Source organism: Carcharodon carcharias, chromosome 16, assembly GCF_017639515.1.
Source record: "Carcharodon carcharias isolate sCarCar2 chromosome 16, sCarCar2.pri, whole genome shotgun sequence".
NCBI classification, from domain to species: domain Eukaryota; kingdom Metazoa; phylum Chordata; class Chondrichthyes; order Lamniformes; family Lamnidae; genus Carcharodon; species Carcharodon carcharias.
In genome coordinates, this window is record NC_054482.1 from 101,501,648 (window position 1) to 101,518,486 (window position 16,839).

At 39.2% G+C, this 16,839-nt stretch overlaps 1 protein-coding gene across 13 annotated transcripts in view; it reads left to right on the top strand.

Annotated features, from left to right (window-relative positions):
• evi5a (ecotropic viral integration site 5a) overlaps window positions 1–16,839 on the top strand; it is a 312,699-nt gene that overhangs the window by 159,613 nt on the left and 136,247 nt on the right. For all 13 annotated transcript variants that reach the window (XM_041207864.1, XM_041207860.1, XM_041207861.1 and 10 more), the window contains one exon: window positions 9,419–9,514. In XM_041207864.1, coding sequence (XP_041063798.1) covers window positions 9,419–9,514 — 96 coding nt within the window. The remainder of the gene's footprint in view (window positions 1–9,418; window positions 9,515–16,839) is intronic.

Below are 16,839 nucleotides of genomic sequence, written 5' to 3' on the forward strand. Positions count from 1 at the left end.
TACACTTAATCCCTTTGATGAATCAAACCTTGCAGTCAAACAGTCTGCAGATTACTTAAATTATTCACACAGAAACATACACACACACAGACATAAGCCTGCTTTAAAGTATCCCACAGTAATGTCAGGAAAAATATGATCATTCCTTCACAGCTGGAACACCAAGGTTAGCACACAGAAGCAGGGTTGTAATTAGCTTTTTAACCCTTTTTCTTGTGTATTCCTGGAAGGGAAAAAACAAACATGTCTTTCGTCCAGATCTGCTTTCTTTTCAAATCGCATCATGTCCACAGTCTATGATATAACTCTCAGGAGATGGTTTCTGTTAAGATGGTGATCAGCCTTCATTATCTTGGCAACCATAGATTACAGTTCAGTTTTTGCCTTGCATCTTTTCCTTTGAAGTGTCTCTGTCTGAGGTAGGCCTTGACATCTTTGTAGGTGCAACATTCTGTTCTCTGGACCAGTCGGTCAAGTGTAATCCACACGGGAATTTTCCAGCAAGTGGCTACTTTACAGTCTCAGCCAGCTTTTGCTTATATGTCCTTTTTTTTAAAAAAAAAACATATTTTACTTAAGAGCTCAACATTTCCGTAAGCAATTCGGGCTATTGTCTGCTGTCATAACATTATGTATAACACTATTGTGACTACAGATTAATCACAGGGTGTCATTTCTTCATAAAGTATAATTATTCCTGAGAAATTGAATAAATTATTAAGCTTAAAAAGGAAACAATTGCAAAAGCTGAACATCTGAATTAAAAATCAAGAGTCTGGATAGTTTAACATTTAGCAATTAAAGAGCAAAGCTAGGCAAGATGGGTTTTAGATTGTCAGAAACAACAATGGGTGTGAAGAGCAGGTAAAGATTGCTTGGTCAGATATAATAATTAAGAGTACAAAGAAGCACAGTTGACTGAGTATCATTTTTTAACTGGAGAAAGATTAAAATTGCAGGCTAATGCGCAATCATATTCATATTAATCAGGTTGCAAAATGACATTAGAAAGATAAAGGATGAGTAAACAGCTAAGTGTTGGAGGAAAGCAAGGTAGAATAGAAATCAAAAAGAGTCAGCTAGGATTTAAAACTGTTAAAGTTGTTGTTTAGATTGAAAGGCTCCAAATAGTCTCTGAGAAAATGAAGTTTTGTTTCTGTAGTTCACTTTGAGCTTTTCCAACTAAACCCAATGCTTGTACTGATATTGTATTACTATTTATCATATTTGTTCTTTCACAATCCAATTCTGACCATGTTTCTACCCAGAACATGAATTTACTATTTTTTTAACTTTCAGATGCTTATTTCATATATTTTTGCTTTCATTTTTGTATAAATGAATACCCTATCAAAGCAATAGTGCTCCCTAAATGCTCTTTCCCAAGTAACATCAAATCAGCATTACATAGTATACCTTCCATAGGATATATGGTACAGGAAGCAAGCCATTTGGCTCAACCAGTCCATGTCTGTATTAATGCTCCACTTGGGCCTTCCTTCCACCTTTTCTCATCTAAATGTACCATCATAATCCTCTTCTCTTCTCCCCTAAATGCATGTAAGCTTCCCTTCAATGCATCTATACTATTCACTTCAACCACTCCTTGTGGTAGCGAGTTCCTCACTCTTTCTACTCTTTGGGTGAAAAAGTTTCTTTTGAAATCCCAATTGGCTTTCTTACATTGATGGCCTCTTGTTATTTGTCCATCTGCAAGTTTATTAATGCTATCCTGTAATTTGTTGCAGCCCTCCTCCAGTATTGACCATTCTCACCCAATTTGGTGTAATCCACAAATTCAAAACTTGTGTCTTTGATTCCAAAGTCCAAATTGTTTTTGTAAATTGTGAACAGCAGTGGTCCCAACACTGATCCTTGTGGAACAGTACTTCCCACCTGCTGCCATTCTGAATAACTACCAATAACTACTATCTGCTTCCTGTCTTAAAGCCAGATAACAAATCATTACCGTAGTACTAAACTAGATTATAACTTTCTTTATTAATAGCCATTCGTGCAGTGGGAGTACAGTATTTTGCTAGCTAGCTGAATTCTTTACTTTCTCTGTGCGTACTATGTATTCCCTCATCTTTTCCCTACCAAATGTTACTGAATGAATTGACTCCCTCTTGTCCATATGTAAATTCTAGCTGTGATATAATAACTTGTATACTTTATATGTATATTAATGACTTAGATGAGTGGTCTGAGTGTAATATTCAATTTTACTGACAATACAAAGTCAGTGGGAAAGTAAGCAGTCAGGAGGGCAAAGAGGCTGCAGAGGGATATAGACAGTTTCGGTGAATGGGCAGCAATATATGTTGGAATGCAATGTGGCAAAGTGTGAAGTTATCCAGGAAAAGTAAAAAAGAATAGTTTTTGATTGATCAGAGACTGGGAAATGTTTGCATGCAGAGGGGCCTTTGTGTCCTTTGTGCTACAAAGTTAACATGTAGGCATAGCAAGCAATTAGGAAGGCAAATGGCATTTTGGGTTTTTTCACAAAAGGATTGGACTATGAGTGAAGAGGTTTTGCTGCAATTATATAGGGTATTATGTAGGAGCTGCAGCTGGAGTATTGTGTGCAGTTTTGGTCTCCTTACCTAAAGAAAGAATTACTTGCCCAAGAGAGAGTGAAGCAAAGGTTCACTAGACTGGTTTCTGGGATGAGGGGGCTGTTCTATGAGGAAAGATTGAATAGACTAGACCTATACTGCCTGGAATTTAGAAGAATGAGAGGTGATCTAATTGAAATATGTAGAATTCTTCAGAGCAAACATCTACAAAATGTTTCCTGTGGCTGGGGAATTTAGAACATGGGGCCACAGCCTCAGAAAAAGGGCTCGGTCATTTAGACTGAGGGGTGGAGAAATTTCTTCAACAAGAATTTAAATTTATATAGCACTTCAACCTAATGAAATTCCAAGGTTCTGTTTGAAGGTGTTCACAGGAGCATCATTTATGACACTGAGCCACATGAGATGTTATTTGGCCAAATGATCAAAAATTGGTCAAACAGGTAAGTTTTAAGTTAAAAGCAAAAAACTGCGGATGCTGGAAATCCAAAATAAAAATGAAAATGCCTGGAAAAACTCAGAAGGTCTGACAGCATCTGTGGAGAGGAACACAGTTAACGTTTCGAGTATGACTCTTCAACAGAACTAAGGCAAAATAGAAAAGAGGTGAAATATAAGCTGGTTTAAGAGGGGGTGGGACAGGTAGAGCTGGATAGAGGGCCAGTGATAGGTGGAGATAGCCAAAAGATGTCATAGACGAAGAGGTGTTGAAGGTGGTGATATTATCTAAGGAATGTGCTAATAGGTGACATTAAGGGTGGAAAGCAGGACGAGCAAGGTACCGATAGCACTATTGGGGGGAAAGGATCGAAATAGGCTAAAAGGTAGAGATAAAACAATGGATGGAAATACATTTAAAAATAATGGAAATAGGTGGGGACAAAAGGAGGATTGGAAAGTGGGTAGGGATGGAGGAGAGAGTTCATGATCTAAAATTGTTGAACTCAATATTCAGTCCAGAAGGCTGTAAAGTCCCTTCTCGGAAGATGAGGTGCTGTTCCTCCAGTTTGCGTTGAGCTTCATTGGAACAATGCAGCAGGCCAAGGACAGACGTGGGCATGAGAGCAGGGTGGAGTGTTGAAATGGCAAGCAACAGTAAGTATCTGAAAGTGAGGTAGAGGGGCAGAGAGGTGTATCAAGAGAATTCCAGAGCTTATGGTCTAGGCAGCTGAAGGCACAGCCACCAATGGTGAAGTGATTTAAAACAACAATGTTCAAGGCCAAAATTAGATGAGAGTAGGCATAATGGATGGTTGTGGAGCTGGAGGAGTTTGCAAAAGCTAGAGTGGGGCAAGGCCAGTGAGGGATTTGAAAACAAGGATGCTTGACCAGGAGTGACTGTAGGTCAGCAAGTAAAGGGATAATTGGTGAATGGAATGGTGTGAATTAGTGCAGGATAGTCAAGTCTAGAGTTAAGAATGGCATGAATAAGGTTTGAGTAGCACGAGTTGAATTGGGGGAAGTCGGGTAATGTTATGGAAGTGGAAATAAGCAGTCTTAGTGATGGCAAGAAAATGTGGGCAGAAGCTCACTTTGGGGTCAAATATGATACCAAGGTTGTGAACAACTGATTTAGTCTCAGACAGTTGCCAGGGAGAGGTAATTTGGAGTGGGGGCTGGAGACAATGACTTCAGTCTTCATAATATTTAATTGGAAAGAATTTCAGCTCATCCAATACTAAATGTGGGATAAGTCTGATAATTTAGTAATGGTGCAGGAATCAAGAGATGTTGGTGGTGAGGTAGGGCTGGGTGTTGTTAGCGTACATGTGAAAACTAATGCTTTGATTTTGGGTATTGTTGACAAAGAGCAGCATGAAAAAAAATAGTTGGTGGGTAAGGATAGATTCTTGGAGGACACCAGAAGTAATTGGTGTTGGGGTACAAAGAGAATCAATACTTTGCCTATGATTAGATAAGAATGGAACTAGGTGAGAGCGGTCCCGTCCAGTTGAACAACAGCTGAGATGGCCTGGAGGTGATGGTATGGTCACTGTGTCAAAAACTACTGACAGGATAAGGAGGGGTAGTTTACCTTTGTCACAGTGAAATATGCTGGCATTTAAGACTTTAAGAGCTGCTTTGGTGCTGTGACAGGGCCAGAAACCTAATTGGAGGGATTCAAATATGGAGGCCCAGGAAAGATGGGAATGGAGTTGGGAGGTGACAACATGAAGGACTTTGGAGAGAATAGGGCGTTTGGAAATGGGGCAGTAGTTGCAAGGACAGTGGTGACAAGGATTCGATTTTTGAGGAGGGGGTGGTGATGGCAGATTTAGAGATGTGATGGACAATACCTGAAGACAGAGCAGTTAACAATATAGGCTAACATGGGAAACAGGAAGGGAAAATTGTGTGGTCAGCAGGGTTAGTGGGAACACGGTTGAGGGAGCAGGAGGTCAACCCATGGACAAGATGAGCTCAGAGATCATGAGGGGAGATGGAAGAGAAACTAGAGAAATTTGTGAGTTCAGGGCTAGGGTTGGGCGGAGATTCAGAGGAACTTTACCCAGGTGGGCTAATGAAAGGGAAGGAAACAGCAGTAGCAGCTGGTCGGATAGTCTTGATCTTAGTGACAAAGAAGTTTGTCAGTTCCACACAATTGTTTTTGGAGGTGAGGGTGGAGGGGAGAGGGGTTTAAGAAGACAGTTTATAGTTCATGGAAAGAAACCGGGGTTTATCTTTCGATTCCTGGAAGATCCTGGAATAATGGGCAGTTTTAGCGAATGGAGCAGATAGTGATCCAGCTAGATCTGTAGTGATTAACTAAAATAGTAGTCTACCATATTCTCTCAAGTCTGTGACCTTGGACTTAAAGGAGCAGAAGTTATTATTGTATGTTGTGAAGAGGGCATGAGTTTGCAGATGGATATAGATAAGTTGAGTGAGTGGGCAAAGATCTGGCAAATGGAGTTTAATGTGGGATAATGTGAAGTTGTTCACTTTGGCAAGAAGATCAAAAAAGAAGAGTATTAAATAGAGAACGGTTGCATAATTCTGAGCTGCAGAGGGATCTAGGTGTTCTAGTACGTGAGCCACAAAAAGTTAGTATACAGGTACAGCAAATAATTAAGAAGGCTAATGCTATCCTTTATTACGAGAGGGATTGAACATAAAAGTAAGGATGTTGTACTTCAGTTATACAGGGCATTGGTAAGACCGCATCTCAAATACTGTGTGCAGTTTTGGTCTCCTTATTTAAGGAAGTGTTGGAGGCAGTTCAGAGGAGGTTTACTAGATTGAGTGGGTTGTCTTATGAGGAAAGTTTGGACAGACTGGGCCTGTTTCCACTGGAGTTTAGAAGAGTGAGGGGTGATTTGATCGAAGTATACAAGATCCTGAACGGCCTTGACAAGGTGGATGTTGAAAGGATGCTTCCTCTTGTGGGTTAGTCCAGAACTAGAGGGTACTGTTTTAAAATAAGTGGTCGCCCTTTTAGGACAGATGAGGAAAAAAATTGAGTGTTTTGCGACTTTGGAACTCTGTCACAGGAAGCGGTGGAGGCTGGGTCATTGAATATTTTTAAGGCAAGGGAATCAAAGGTTATCGGGGTTAGATGGCAATGTGGAAATCGAAACACAAGGAGATCAGCCATGATCTTATTGAATGGCAGAGCAAGCTCGAGGGGCCGAATAGTCTGCTCCTGTTCCTAATTTTTATGTTCTTATGTAAGAGTTGCACCAGGTGAATAGCCAAGGTGAGAAAGGGTAATGGATTTACTAGCAACCAGAGCATCGAAGGTGAGGGTGAAAATGTTGTTGTGCATGGAGGGCTAAAGGCTAGACAGCTGGGATTTTGAAAGTGCAGATATAAGTGAATTGGACGATTACTTGTTTGTTCCCGCGCTGGATATAGGAGGTAGAGTTTGGGCAAGGAAGGGGGATATAGATGCACAGTGCTGCAAGGAAGCGATCAGAGCTGGCTTTATCTGAGATTAGTACAGTGGGACCAGTAAGACCATGTGGGATGGTAAAGTCAAGTGGGTGGCAGTGAATAATCTTTCGTTCAAAAGATGGCAAACCTTTGGAATTCTTAACTCAGAGACCTATGTATACTCAGTCATTGAGTATGTTGAAGACAGAGATCAATAGATTTTTGTGTACTGTGGGAATTAAAGGATGAGAATAATATAGAAAGTTGAAGTTCAGGTGAAAGACCAGAATGGCAGAACAGGCTTGAAAGACCAAATTGTCCACTCCAGCTCTCATTTCTTATGTTCTTACGAAGACTCGTAATTTAATTTAGTTTTAGTATATTTCCTGGTATTTTGATTTTACTTTTGAGCACAAGTCAGAACAGTCAATAGTATCAAACAGATATATTCTTATAATGAGATATATTCTCATAATGATGAAAGTCATGATATCCTGGGAATAAGGTTTTGTCTTGTATTTAGAAGATATTGAAATTGTGTATTAAGGTGTGCTTTATCTATTAAATTGTGCAATATTTCTGTCCAACTCGCCTTGCTCATTCTTCTGTCCCGTGCTTTGATTTCCTTTCTCTTTGTCATTTACTGAATTAGGTTACTCAGTTGTTTCTCAAAACATTCTAGATTTTCATTTTGAAGTCAAAAGACTGAATATAAATGAAGATTATGTATAATTATTGCATCTAACTCAGATATTTTCTCATGATTTATGAAATGTTGTGTCTCATTCTATTTTATATGTCATAAATGAAATGAAAATGTATGTTTGTGGCGAAAAATTAAATGCGAGCATAGTGTGAGGATGAAAAGAGCAGCAGAGAGAATGTTGGGTGGACTGAGAGCCTAGTGGGGATTTAAGCCATTATTCACGTTAGCCAGGCTTGCAGGATAAATAGGATGTCCAATACCCCATTAGTTGACCTATCAGGATTAGGTACCGATGTTGTCAAAACCAGATGATGTACATGAGAAATACAGCAGATTTTGTTGTCTGTGTGACATGTATCAGCTGATAAACGGTCAGTTTGTGTAGAAATTTCCGCACTATCTTAACATTTTCTGTAATCAAGTAATGCATTTTTGTCAGATGATATACTTTTTGACAAAAAATTCAAATAATCTTTTTGGCAACCTTTACATTTCCTGTTTGAGTGAAAAGCGAGGGTTTTGTTTTGTAATCAAACCTAGATATTACACAAATTACTTGTGCAAGAAAATGTACAGCTATTACAGATTTCTTTTGCTGTTGCACCCATCCTTAAATTCTTAACATTCATGATAAATTTTGTTTACAAATGGAGTTTGTCTAAAAAGACTTGCACATGCGGTTCAGATTTTTTTATTAAATGTATTACAGTAGCTTCAAAATAACAATCCTTTCACGAAAACCACATCAGAATTCGATACTAAATCGTAAGAGCAGAGCAGATTGCAAATTGCAACATGTAAAGCTTCTCCTTTTGACAAAAATTGAGTGCTGCATTTCAGCACTGTTGCATATATCTTGGTCAATCCTCTTGGGTTTCTTCAGTTTGCAATAACTATGTACATTAATAACAGTGTGTTCCAGTAAATTCAACTATAGTTAAAAGCAGCATCTGCACCCACAGCATAATATTCTCTTCAAGGTGAATAACTTGTCTTTGCAACTGAAAACTTGTCAATATGGAAGAGTGTTAACTAAATATGAATTTCGCTATGGCTAAAAAGCCTTGTAGTGGTTATAAAACCAATCTCAGAAATTGCAATTATTTAGATGTTTTTAGATTGTAACAACTGCAAGCATCTCTGATTTCCTGATGTCTAAATTCATTGCGGGCTACACATAGTCACCTATGTGGACCACAGAAGCCTGTGTGCTAGTTTCCTAAAAGTTAGAATATTTCGTATGTGCTAACAAGAAGTATTGCTTCTTTCCTGTGGTTTATTTTTGAGGAAAAAATTGATGTTCTCAGGCTGATTGCATCAAATGTGTTACGCATCTATTCTCATTCAAAGTTTTTTAAATTGGATATTTTAGTGATTAATATTAAAACGTAGTGTGGGTCAGCATTTTATGCAGTTTGGGTGTACTTTGTTCATTGACCTTGAGCATGTTCATTAATTGGTCCACAGTCACACGCCATCCTGACTTGGAACTACATCATTGTTACTTCACTGTCTCTGGGTCAAAATGCAAGAACTCCCTCCATAACAACATTATGGATGTCCCTACATATGGACAGCAGAGATTCAAGAAGGCAGCTCACTACCACCTACCTGAGGCAATTAGGGTTGGGCAATAAATGCTGGTCTTACCAGTGCTGCTCACATCCCACAAATGAATAAAAATAGTCTTGTAAATTATCATTCTAATAATATTGACTAGCAGTACAGGATAGGATAACAAGAACTTTACATCTTATAAAGAGCATTGGCCATGAATTTAGTGAGAATTGCAATATTTGTAAAATATAAGTTCAACTCCTTTTCAAGAATGTTAATTTCTCTTGACCTATTCCATCAAGCCACAGCAATTTATATTAATATAGAGCTTTTAAAGTTGTGAAATGTCCCACAACACTTTCAAGTGCATCAATTGAAGTAGAAATTGGGGATCCTGGAGTTTAGCAAAGCTTTTCTGGAATATTTCTCAGATGCAAATAAGTTCTTCTTGGTTGCTTTTCAAAGTTATTTAAAGTGGATAAATTTCAAAAATCTTACATGCACACATGCTCTCTCGCACATGCATGCACTCTTCAGAATGCGTAGTTAAACGATGAGATGTCATCTTTCTTTATTCTCAGTGCAGTTCTATTAAAAATGAATGGTTTTAACATTTTTAATCAAATAAATCTCTAATCATCTGTATTTTTGAGTACAGGTATATTATTTATATTGCAAGTGATTAGCTTCAATTTCATTTTAGAATAAAGAAGATGTGATGGCACTGAGGCTTCGAGAAGCAGATAGCATAGCAGCCGTGGTTGAACTACAACAGAAAATTGCTGATCTAGAGATACAGGTATTTAATATAAAAGTTAGCATTGATGAAATTTTTCTCCGTTTCTTCCCCATTTTCTTATTCTGAAGTACTGAGTTGCAGTTCTATGGGTTCCAGGAATTTTCTGATACTTCACCCAGTTGGCTTAACATGTGAGCCTGACCATTGTTGACAGGTTATTTGACCATGCTCGAACAGAAAAACTGAGGTCAATTCTGTCTTCAGTTGACAATCACAAATGGGGTCTTTTCACCGAATTGTGATCCAGAACAAGGGTTCTGTTTTTCTTTCGCCAGCTTAGGAATATTGAGACTACAGAGTGTCTACTGCTGCCTTGGTTAAATCAGCACATAGAAGCATTTGTACCAGAAATTTGTACTTTGTGTGACACCAGGTGGTTTACCGACTGAACCATTGGATGCAATCGGGGCCCTGGAGAGGGGGGGTACAGACAATGCTGAACGCGAGGGGCCCCAGAGGCTAGGTGAGCCCAAGCTCGGTGTTGTAAATAGCATCCAGACTGAGGAGTACACCTGAAAGACTGGCTTTAAGTGCCACAAAACTAAATACTATGCACTTCTTAAAACTCTTCTGAATAAAGCAGCATATAAATAGCAGTCTAAATTTTCTTTGTGCCCTAAAGTAGACACAATTCTGATTACATGCTATGTTGTTGTACCAGAGGCTTGAGGAGCTTGGGCCTCATAAAAATAAATGTAAGAAACTAAAAACCGGGATTGATACAACACATTAACTCATTATCCCCCATTTTATTACCCTTGCAAAGTCTGGGAATTAAATCCCCATTTGTCACTAGGAGATTGCTTAAAGTAAAGTTTTAAAGCCTTCAACCTACTCCATCCTAGGTTGACCCCAGATAGGCTGTAAAGTCAGTGTACAGCACAATTTGTATAATGGTTTCTGGGAGAAGGGGAAACAATCTGGTTCTTGGGTTAAGGCCGTACTGAATTTACGTACCATGTACTAGATCAACAATTCAATCTACATTTTTCTTGAGCTGCTGGTAAATGTCTAATTGATAATTGGAACCAGGTGGTGAAATTGGATAGTGTCATTAGCGTAAAAACAACAGATGCCATTTATGATGTATTGTGGGTTGCTGTTAGAGAAGTCAGAATATAAGGCTGTATAAGCAAAAGTATTGAATTGTTTTGTAAATGTGGTGATTTCTTTGTAGCTGCTTTCCTAACATCAGTTGATTGATCTGTGATGAATTACCTTTAGAGAATTAGTGTTGGGCCTCAATTTCACCATTGCTACAGTTACTCTGCTTACTGCATGCAGGTGAAGTGAAAGTAGGACAAAGCCTATATTTATTCAGCACCTTTCACAATGTCTCAAATTGATTTACAACCAATTAAGTACTTGTGGGTTGGCCACTCCATCTTGGTGCTTTTATGAGATTTTTGAGGTATTGAAGTATCGTGATAAAGTTGTTCAGGAGTCATTTGATCTCTACCCTGTGAGGTTACTGATAGAATAGAATCCAATTAGACCCCTTGTATGAAATAATTATACTGAATAATATCACGCACCCATGCAGGAGAAAGTTGCCTACTTCTAGAGAATGGAAAAGATCTTTTGTAGTTTACCTGGGTTGCAAGTGTTGAATCCTTCCCCCAAATATGAATTGTGTCCATATGATGCAATGTGTAGAACATGTTAATGAGAGCTTAATTCAGTGTTATTGTCTGCACAGTGTTATAAAAATAACTATTGGGATCTTTTCCTGCCAAATTAACAATATTGCATGATGCTGTTAAATTAAAATTTGTACCCGCTGGTTGGTTTAAAAGCTGTGATGGGATCACCTTTGGATCACACAAACTAATACTGCATTATATTGTTGCTGCTGTTAATATTAATGACCAATGCTGCGTAAATATCTTGTGATATTTGTAACCAGATGCCAACAGTGGGCGTTATCATTTTATCTTATACCTTCCTGTGATTGGTGAATTGATTGGTGAATCTTGAAAGGGGGAAAAAATAGCATGCATGATTGAGGGAGAGGGTTAAAGGAGGAGGGGGGAAATAAGGGATCCGGAAACAGGAGAAGCACCAAGGTCCATGATTTCTCTCCCTGGCCCTGGAGACAAACATGACCCCCTGACTGAATAATTGTTTTATGTTTTCAGTCATTGCATTTTTGTTAAACACAGAGAATGACGATAATGAATTCAGTCAAGAATGTGACAAAAAGGTTGAATTATAAAAAGGGTATTGCCAAGAACAGGACAGCGGGGAAGGACCTTGTTGAGAGCAGAGCAAGAGAAAAGCGTTTTGCTGAGAGCGGAGCAGGAGAAAATTGCAAAGTGACGTGGGGGAAAGTTAATCGACCTATAACAGTAATTCAATCAAGCAATTAGTACATTCATGCATAGATTTGGAGAATGTTCCATTACATTGGAAAATAATAAATATAACTTCTTTATTCAAAAAGGGATGGAGACAGAAAGCAGGAAACTATAGGCCAATTGGCCTAAAATCTGTCATAGGGAAAGTGTTAGCTTATTATTAAAGATGTTATAGTAGGGTACTTAGAAAAATTCAAGACAATCAGGCAGAGTCAAAATGGTTTTGTAAAAGGGAAATTATGTTTAAGCAATTTATTGGAGTTCTTTAAAGTCACATGTGCTGTGGATAAAGGGGAACCAGTGGATGTACTGTGTTTAGATTTCCAGAAGGCATTTGATAAAGTGCCACATCAAAGGTTATTTGCAGAAAATAAAAGCTCATGGTGGAGGAGGGTAACATATTGGCATGGATAGAAGATTGATTAGCTAACAGAAAGCAGAGAGTTGGCACAAATGGGTCTTTTTCTGGTTGGCGGGATGTAACAAGTGGTGTGCCACAGGGATCAGTGCTGGGGCCTCAACTTATTACAATTTATGTAAATTGGATGAAGGGACCGAAGGAATGGTGGCTAAATTTGCTGACGACACAAAGATAAGTAGAGAAGTAAATTGTGAAGAGGATATAGGGAGGCAAAGTGACATGGATAGGTTAAGTGAGTGGACAAAGATCTGGCAAAAGGAGTATAATGTGGGCAAATGTGAAATTGTTCATTTTGGCAGGAAGAATAAAAAAGAAGCTTTTTATCTAAAGGATGAGAGCTCTGAGCTTCAGAGGGATCTGGGTGTCCTAGTGCATGACTCACAAAATGTTTGTATTCAGGTACAGCAGGTAATTAGGAAAACTAATAGAACTATCATTTATTATGAGGGGAATTGATTACAAAAGTAGGGAGGCTATGCTTCAGTTATACAGGGCACTGGTGAAACCACACCTGGAGTACTGTGCACAGTACTGGTGTCCTTATGTTATGATCGATGCAGTTGGTAAAGCAAAGTTATTTAAAAACCCCAGAGGGAAACTTTAAACAACTATCATAACCTATAATTTTAAGTGTTATATTTGAGCTGTGACCTTAAATTCAGGAATCGGGCCATCAGTTCTTGAGGCTTTACGTTAAACTAATTGCACCATTTTATTAATTTACACAGGTTAAAATATTTATACATGGCTACAAATTACTACTATCATAGCTTTTAACAAATTCCCAAACTAATCTCCATCAAGGCAACATCAACCCATAGACTTAATCAAATACCAGGCAAAGTATTTTCACCTTAGGAATTAAAATTGAGGTTCTTTTCACTGTGGAGCCAGTTGGAGGCTTGCATCTGTCTTTTGATCTTGCGTTGCCTCTGCTCTGCACACTACTGAAAACTACTGAAGTTATACCTACCACCACTGATTGAATTCAAATTCTCATTATCTCACCAGTCTCTTTGAACTTTACCTTTTAACAATGAAACCTCATTCATCGTATCAATTTTATTAGTAATATAAACATTTTGCTTGGTAGCTGCTAGAAAGGCTTCACCCCACTTCTTGAATGCTCTATTCAATAAATGCAAATATACTCTACTTCTCTGTTTACATCTCAAACTAGTACATAGTAAAGCACCCAGACTAGCTGACTTTAATCTAATTAAGACACACCTGCCGTCTAAACCTCTATTTTAAAAGAAAATATTTTCCAAAATATTATATACATTAATAGCTTCATGGCACCTTATTTAAAGAAAGATGTAAATGCGTTAGAAGCAGTTCAGAGAATGTTTGCTAGACTAATACCAGGAATGGGCAGGTTGTCGTATGAGGAATGACTGGACAGGTTCAGCTTGTATCCACTGGAATTTAAAAGAGTAAAAGGAGACCTAATTGAAACCTTTAAGATCCTGAGCGGTCTTGACAGGGTGGATGTGGAGAGGATGCTTCTGCTTGTGGGAAAATCTTGGACTAGGGGTCACTGTTTGAAAAGAAGAGGTTGCTCAATTAAGACAGAGATGAGAAGAAATTTTTTCTGAGGGTTGAGAGACTTTGGAACTCTCTTCCTCAAAAGGCAGTGGAAGCAGAGTCTTTGAATATTTTTACAGAATCACAAAATTTTAATGGCGCAGAGGGAGGCCATTCGGCCCATTGTGTCTGCACCAGCTCCCCAAATGAGCTTTATGACCTAGTGCCATTGCCCTGCCTGTTCCCTGTACCCCTGCACATCGTTTCTATTCAAGTAATCATCTTATGCCCTCATCAATGCCTTGATTGAACCTGCCTCCACCATACATCCAGGCAATGCATTCCAGACCTGAACCACTGGTGTGAAAAAGTATTTTCTCATGTCACATTTGCTTCTTTTGCAAATCACTATAAATCTGTGCCCTCTCGTTCTTGATCCTTCTATGAGCAATAACCACTTCTACCTATCTACTCTGTCCAGCTCCCTCATGATTTTGAACAACTCTATCAAATCTCCCCTTAGCCTCCTTCTCTCCAGGGAGAACAGTCCCAACCTCTCCAGTCTATCTTTGTAACTGAAGTTTCTCACCCTTGGAACCTTCTTGTAAACCTCTTCTGCACTCTCTCCAATGTGTTCACATACTTCCTATAATGTGGCACCCAGAACTGTATAATACTTCAACTGCGGTCTAAATTCAGCATAACCTCCTTGCTCTTGTACTCGATGCCCCTATTAATAATGCCCAGGATACCATATGCTTTATTAACTGCTCTCACCACTTGTCCTGCCACCTTCAATGATCTATGCACATATACACCCAGGTCTTTCTGCTTCTGCACCCCCTTCAAAATTTCACCCCTTATTTTATATTGTCGGCCCATGTTCTTCCTACCAAAATGCATCACCTTACACTTCTCCACATTGAACTTCATCTGCCACCCATCTGTCTACTCCACCAACTTGTCTATGTCCTTTTGAAGTTAAACTGACTGGTCTGCAATTGCTGGGCTTATCTTTACAACCTTTTTTGAACAAGGCCATAATGTTTGCAATTCTCCAGCCCTCTGGCACCTCCCCTGAGTCTAGGAAAGACTGAAAAATTATGGCCAGTTCTCCTGCAATTTCTAATCTCACTTCCTCCAATATTCTTAGATGTATCTCGTCCAGTCCCGCTGCTTTGTCAACTTTAAGTGCCAACAGTCTATTCAACACTTCCTCCTTATCAATTTTGAACCCGTCTAGTGACAGAGTTTCCTCATCTGTCACCATGGCCTGGGTAGCATCTACCTCCTTGGTAAAGATGGATGCAGAGTATTCATTTAATACCTTGGCCTTGGCCCTTTCATGCATGTGTAAATTTTCTTTTAGGTCCCTAATCAGCCCTATTCCTCCTTTTACTACCTTTTTAATATTTGTATGCCTATAGAAGACTTTGGGATTCCCCTTTATGTTGGCTGCCAGTTTTTTCTCATAATCCCTCTCCGCTTCTCTAATATGCTTTTTCACATCTCCTCTGAGCCTTCTGTATTCCTCTTAGTTCTCAATTGTATTTTCTACCTGACACCTGTCATAAGCACACTTTTTCTTCTTTATCTTAATTTATATCGCTTCATTCAGGAAACTCTGGATTTACTGGCCCTACCTTTCCTTTTTGATGGAATATTCCTTGACTCATGCCTGAACCAATTCTTTTTTGAAGAGAGCCCATTGCTCAGCTACAATTTTTTCCGCCAATCTTTCATTCCAGTCTATCATACCTAGCTTCGTTCTTGCCCCTTCGAAGTTGGCTCTTGTCCAGTTAAATTTTCTTACTCTGGATTATCTATCATCATCCTAAAACGTACAATACAATGATCACTCTCTCCTAAATGTTCCCCCACTGACACTTGATCTACCTGGCCCACCTCATTTCCAAGAACCAGGTCCAACAGTGCGTCTTTTCTTGTTGGATTAAGCACATAATGCTGCCGAAGATTTTCCTGAACACAATTTATGAACTTTTTCCCCTCTCTGCCCTTTACAATACCACTGTCCCAGTCTACATTCGGGTAATTAAAGTCCCCCATTATAACTATTCAATAATGCTTGCATCTTTCTGCGGTTTCCCTGCAGATTTGTTCTTTTACGTCCTTCTCAGTAGTTGCCGGTCTATAGATGTACCGAGCAATGTAATTGCACGCTTTTTTTGTAACCTAGCTCTAGCCAAATTGATTCTGTCCTTGAACCCTCTGAAACATCCTCTTTCTCCAATGCTGTCCATAACCAATACTGCCACCCCTCCTCCTTTCCTTCTTATCCTAACTTTTCTGAACACCTTATACCCGGGAATATTTAACACCCAGTTCTGCCCTTCCTTGAGTCAGGTCTCTGATATCGCCACAACATCATATTTCCACTTGGCAATCTGTGCCTGTAACTCTGCAATCTTATTTACTATACTCCATGCATTCACATACATAGTAACCTTGATTTAGGTTTTGTTACTTTCTCCCTCACCTTGACTTTACCTATTAACTTACTATTCTCTATACTAGTGCTAATTGTCTCTCCCAGTATTTTGTGCACCCTGGTATACATTTCTAATATTTTCACTTGATTCCCACACCCCTGCTGAGTTAGTTTAAACCCCTCCCAACAGCAAGAGCAAAGCATCCTGCAAGGAACTCAGTCCCTGTATTGTTCAGGTGCAACCAGTGCAGGTGCCTTGTACAGGTGCCAGCTTCTCCCAAAGCCAGTCCCAGTGTCCCAGGAATCTAAAGCCGTCCCTCCTGCACCATCTTTCCGGCCACGCATTCATATGCGTCATCCTCCTATTTCTGTACTCACTGGGAGTAATCTGGAGATTACTACATTTGAGGTCCTGCTTGCTAATTTTCTACCTAGCTCCCTAAATTCTGATTGCAGGGCCACATCCCCCTTCCTACGTAAGTCATTGGCACCAATGTGGACCATGACCACTGGCTGTTCACTCTCCCCCAGAAGAATGTCCCGTATCCGCTGGATGACATCCTTGACCCTG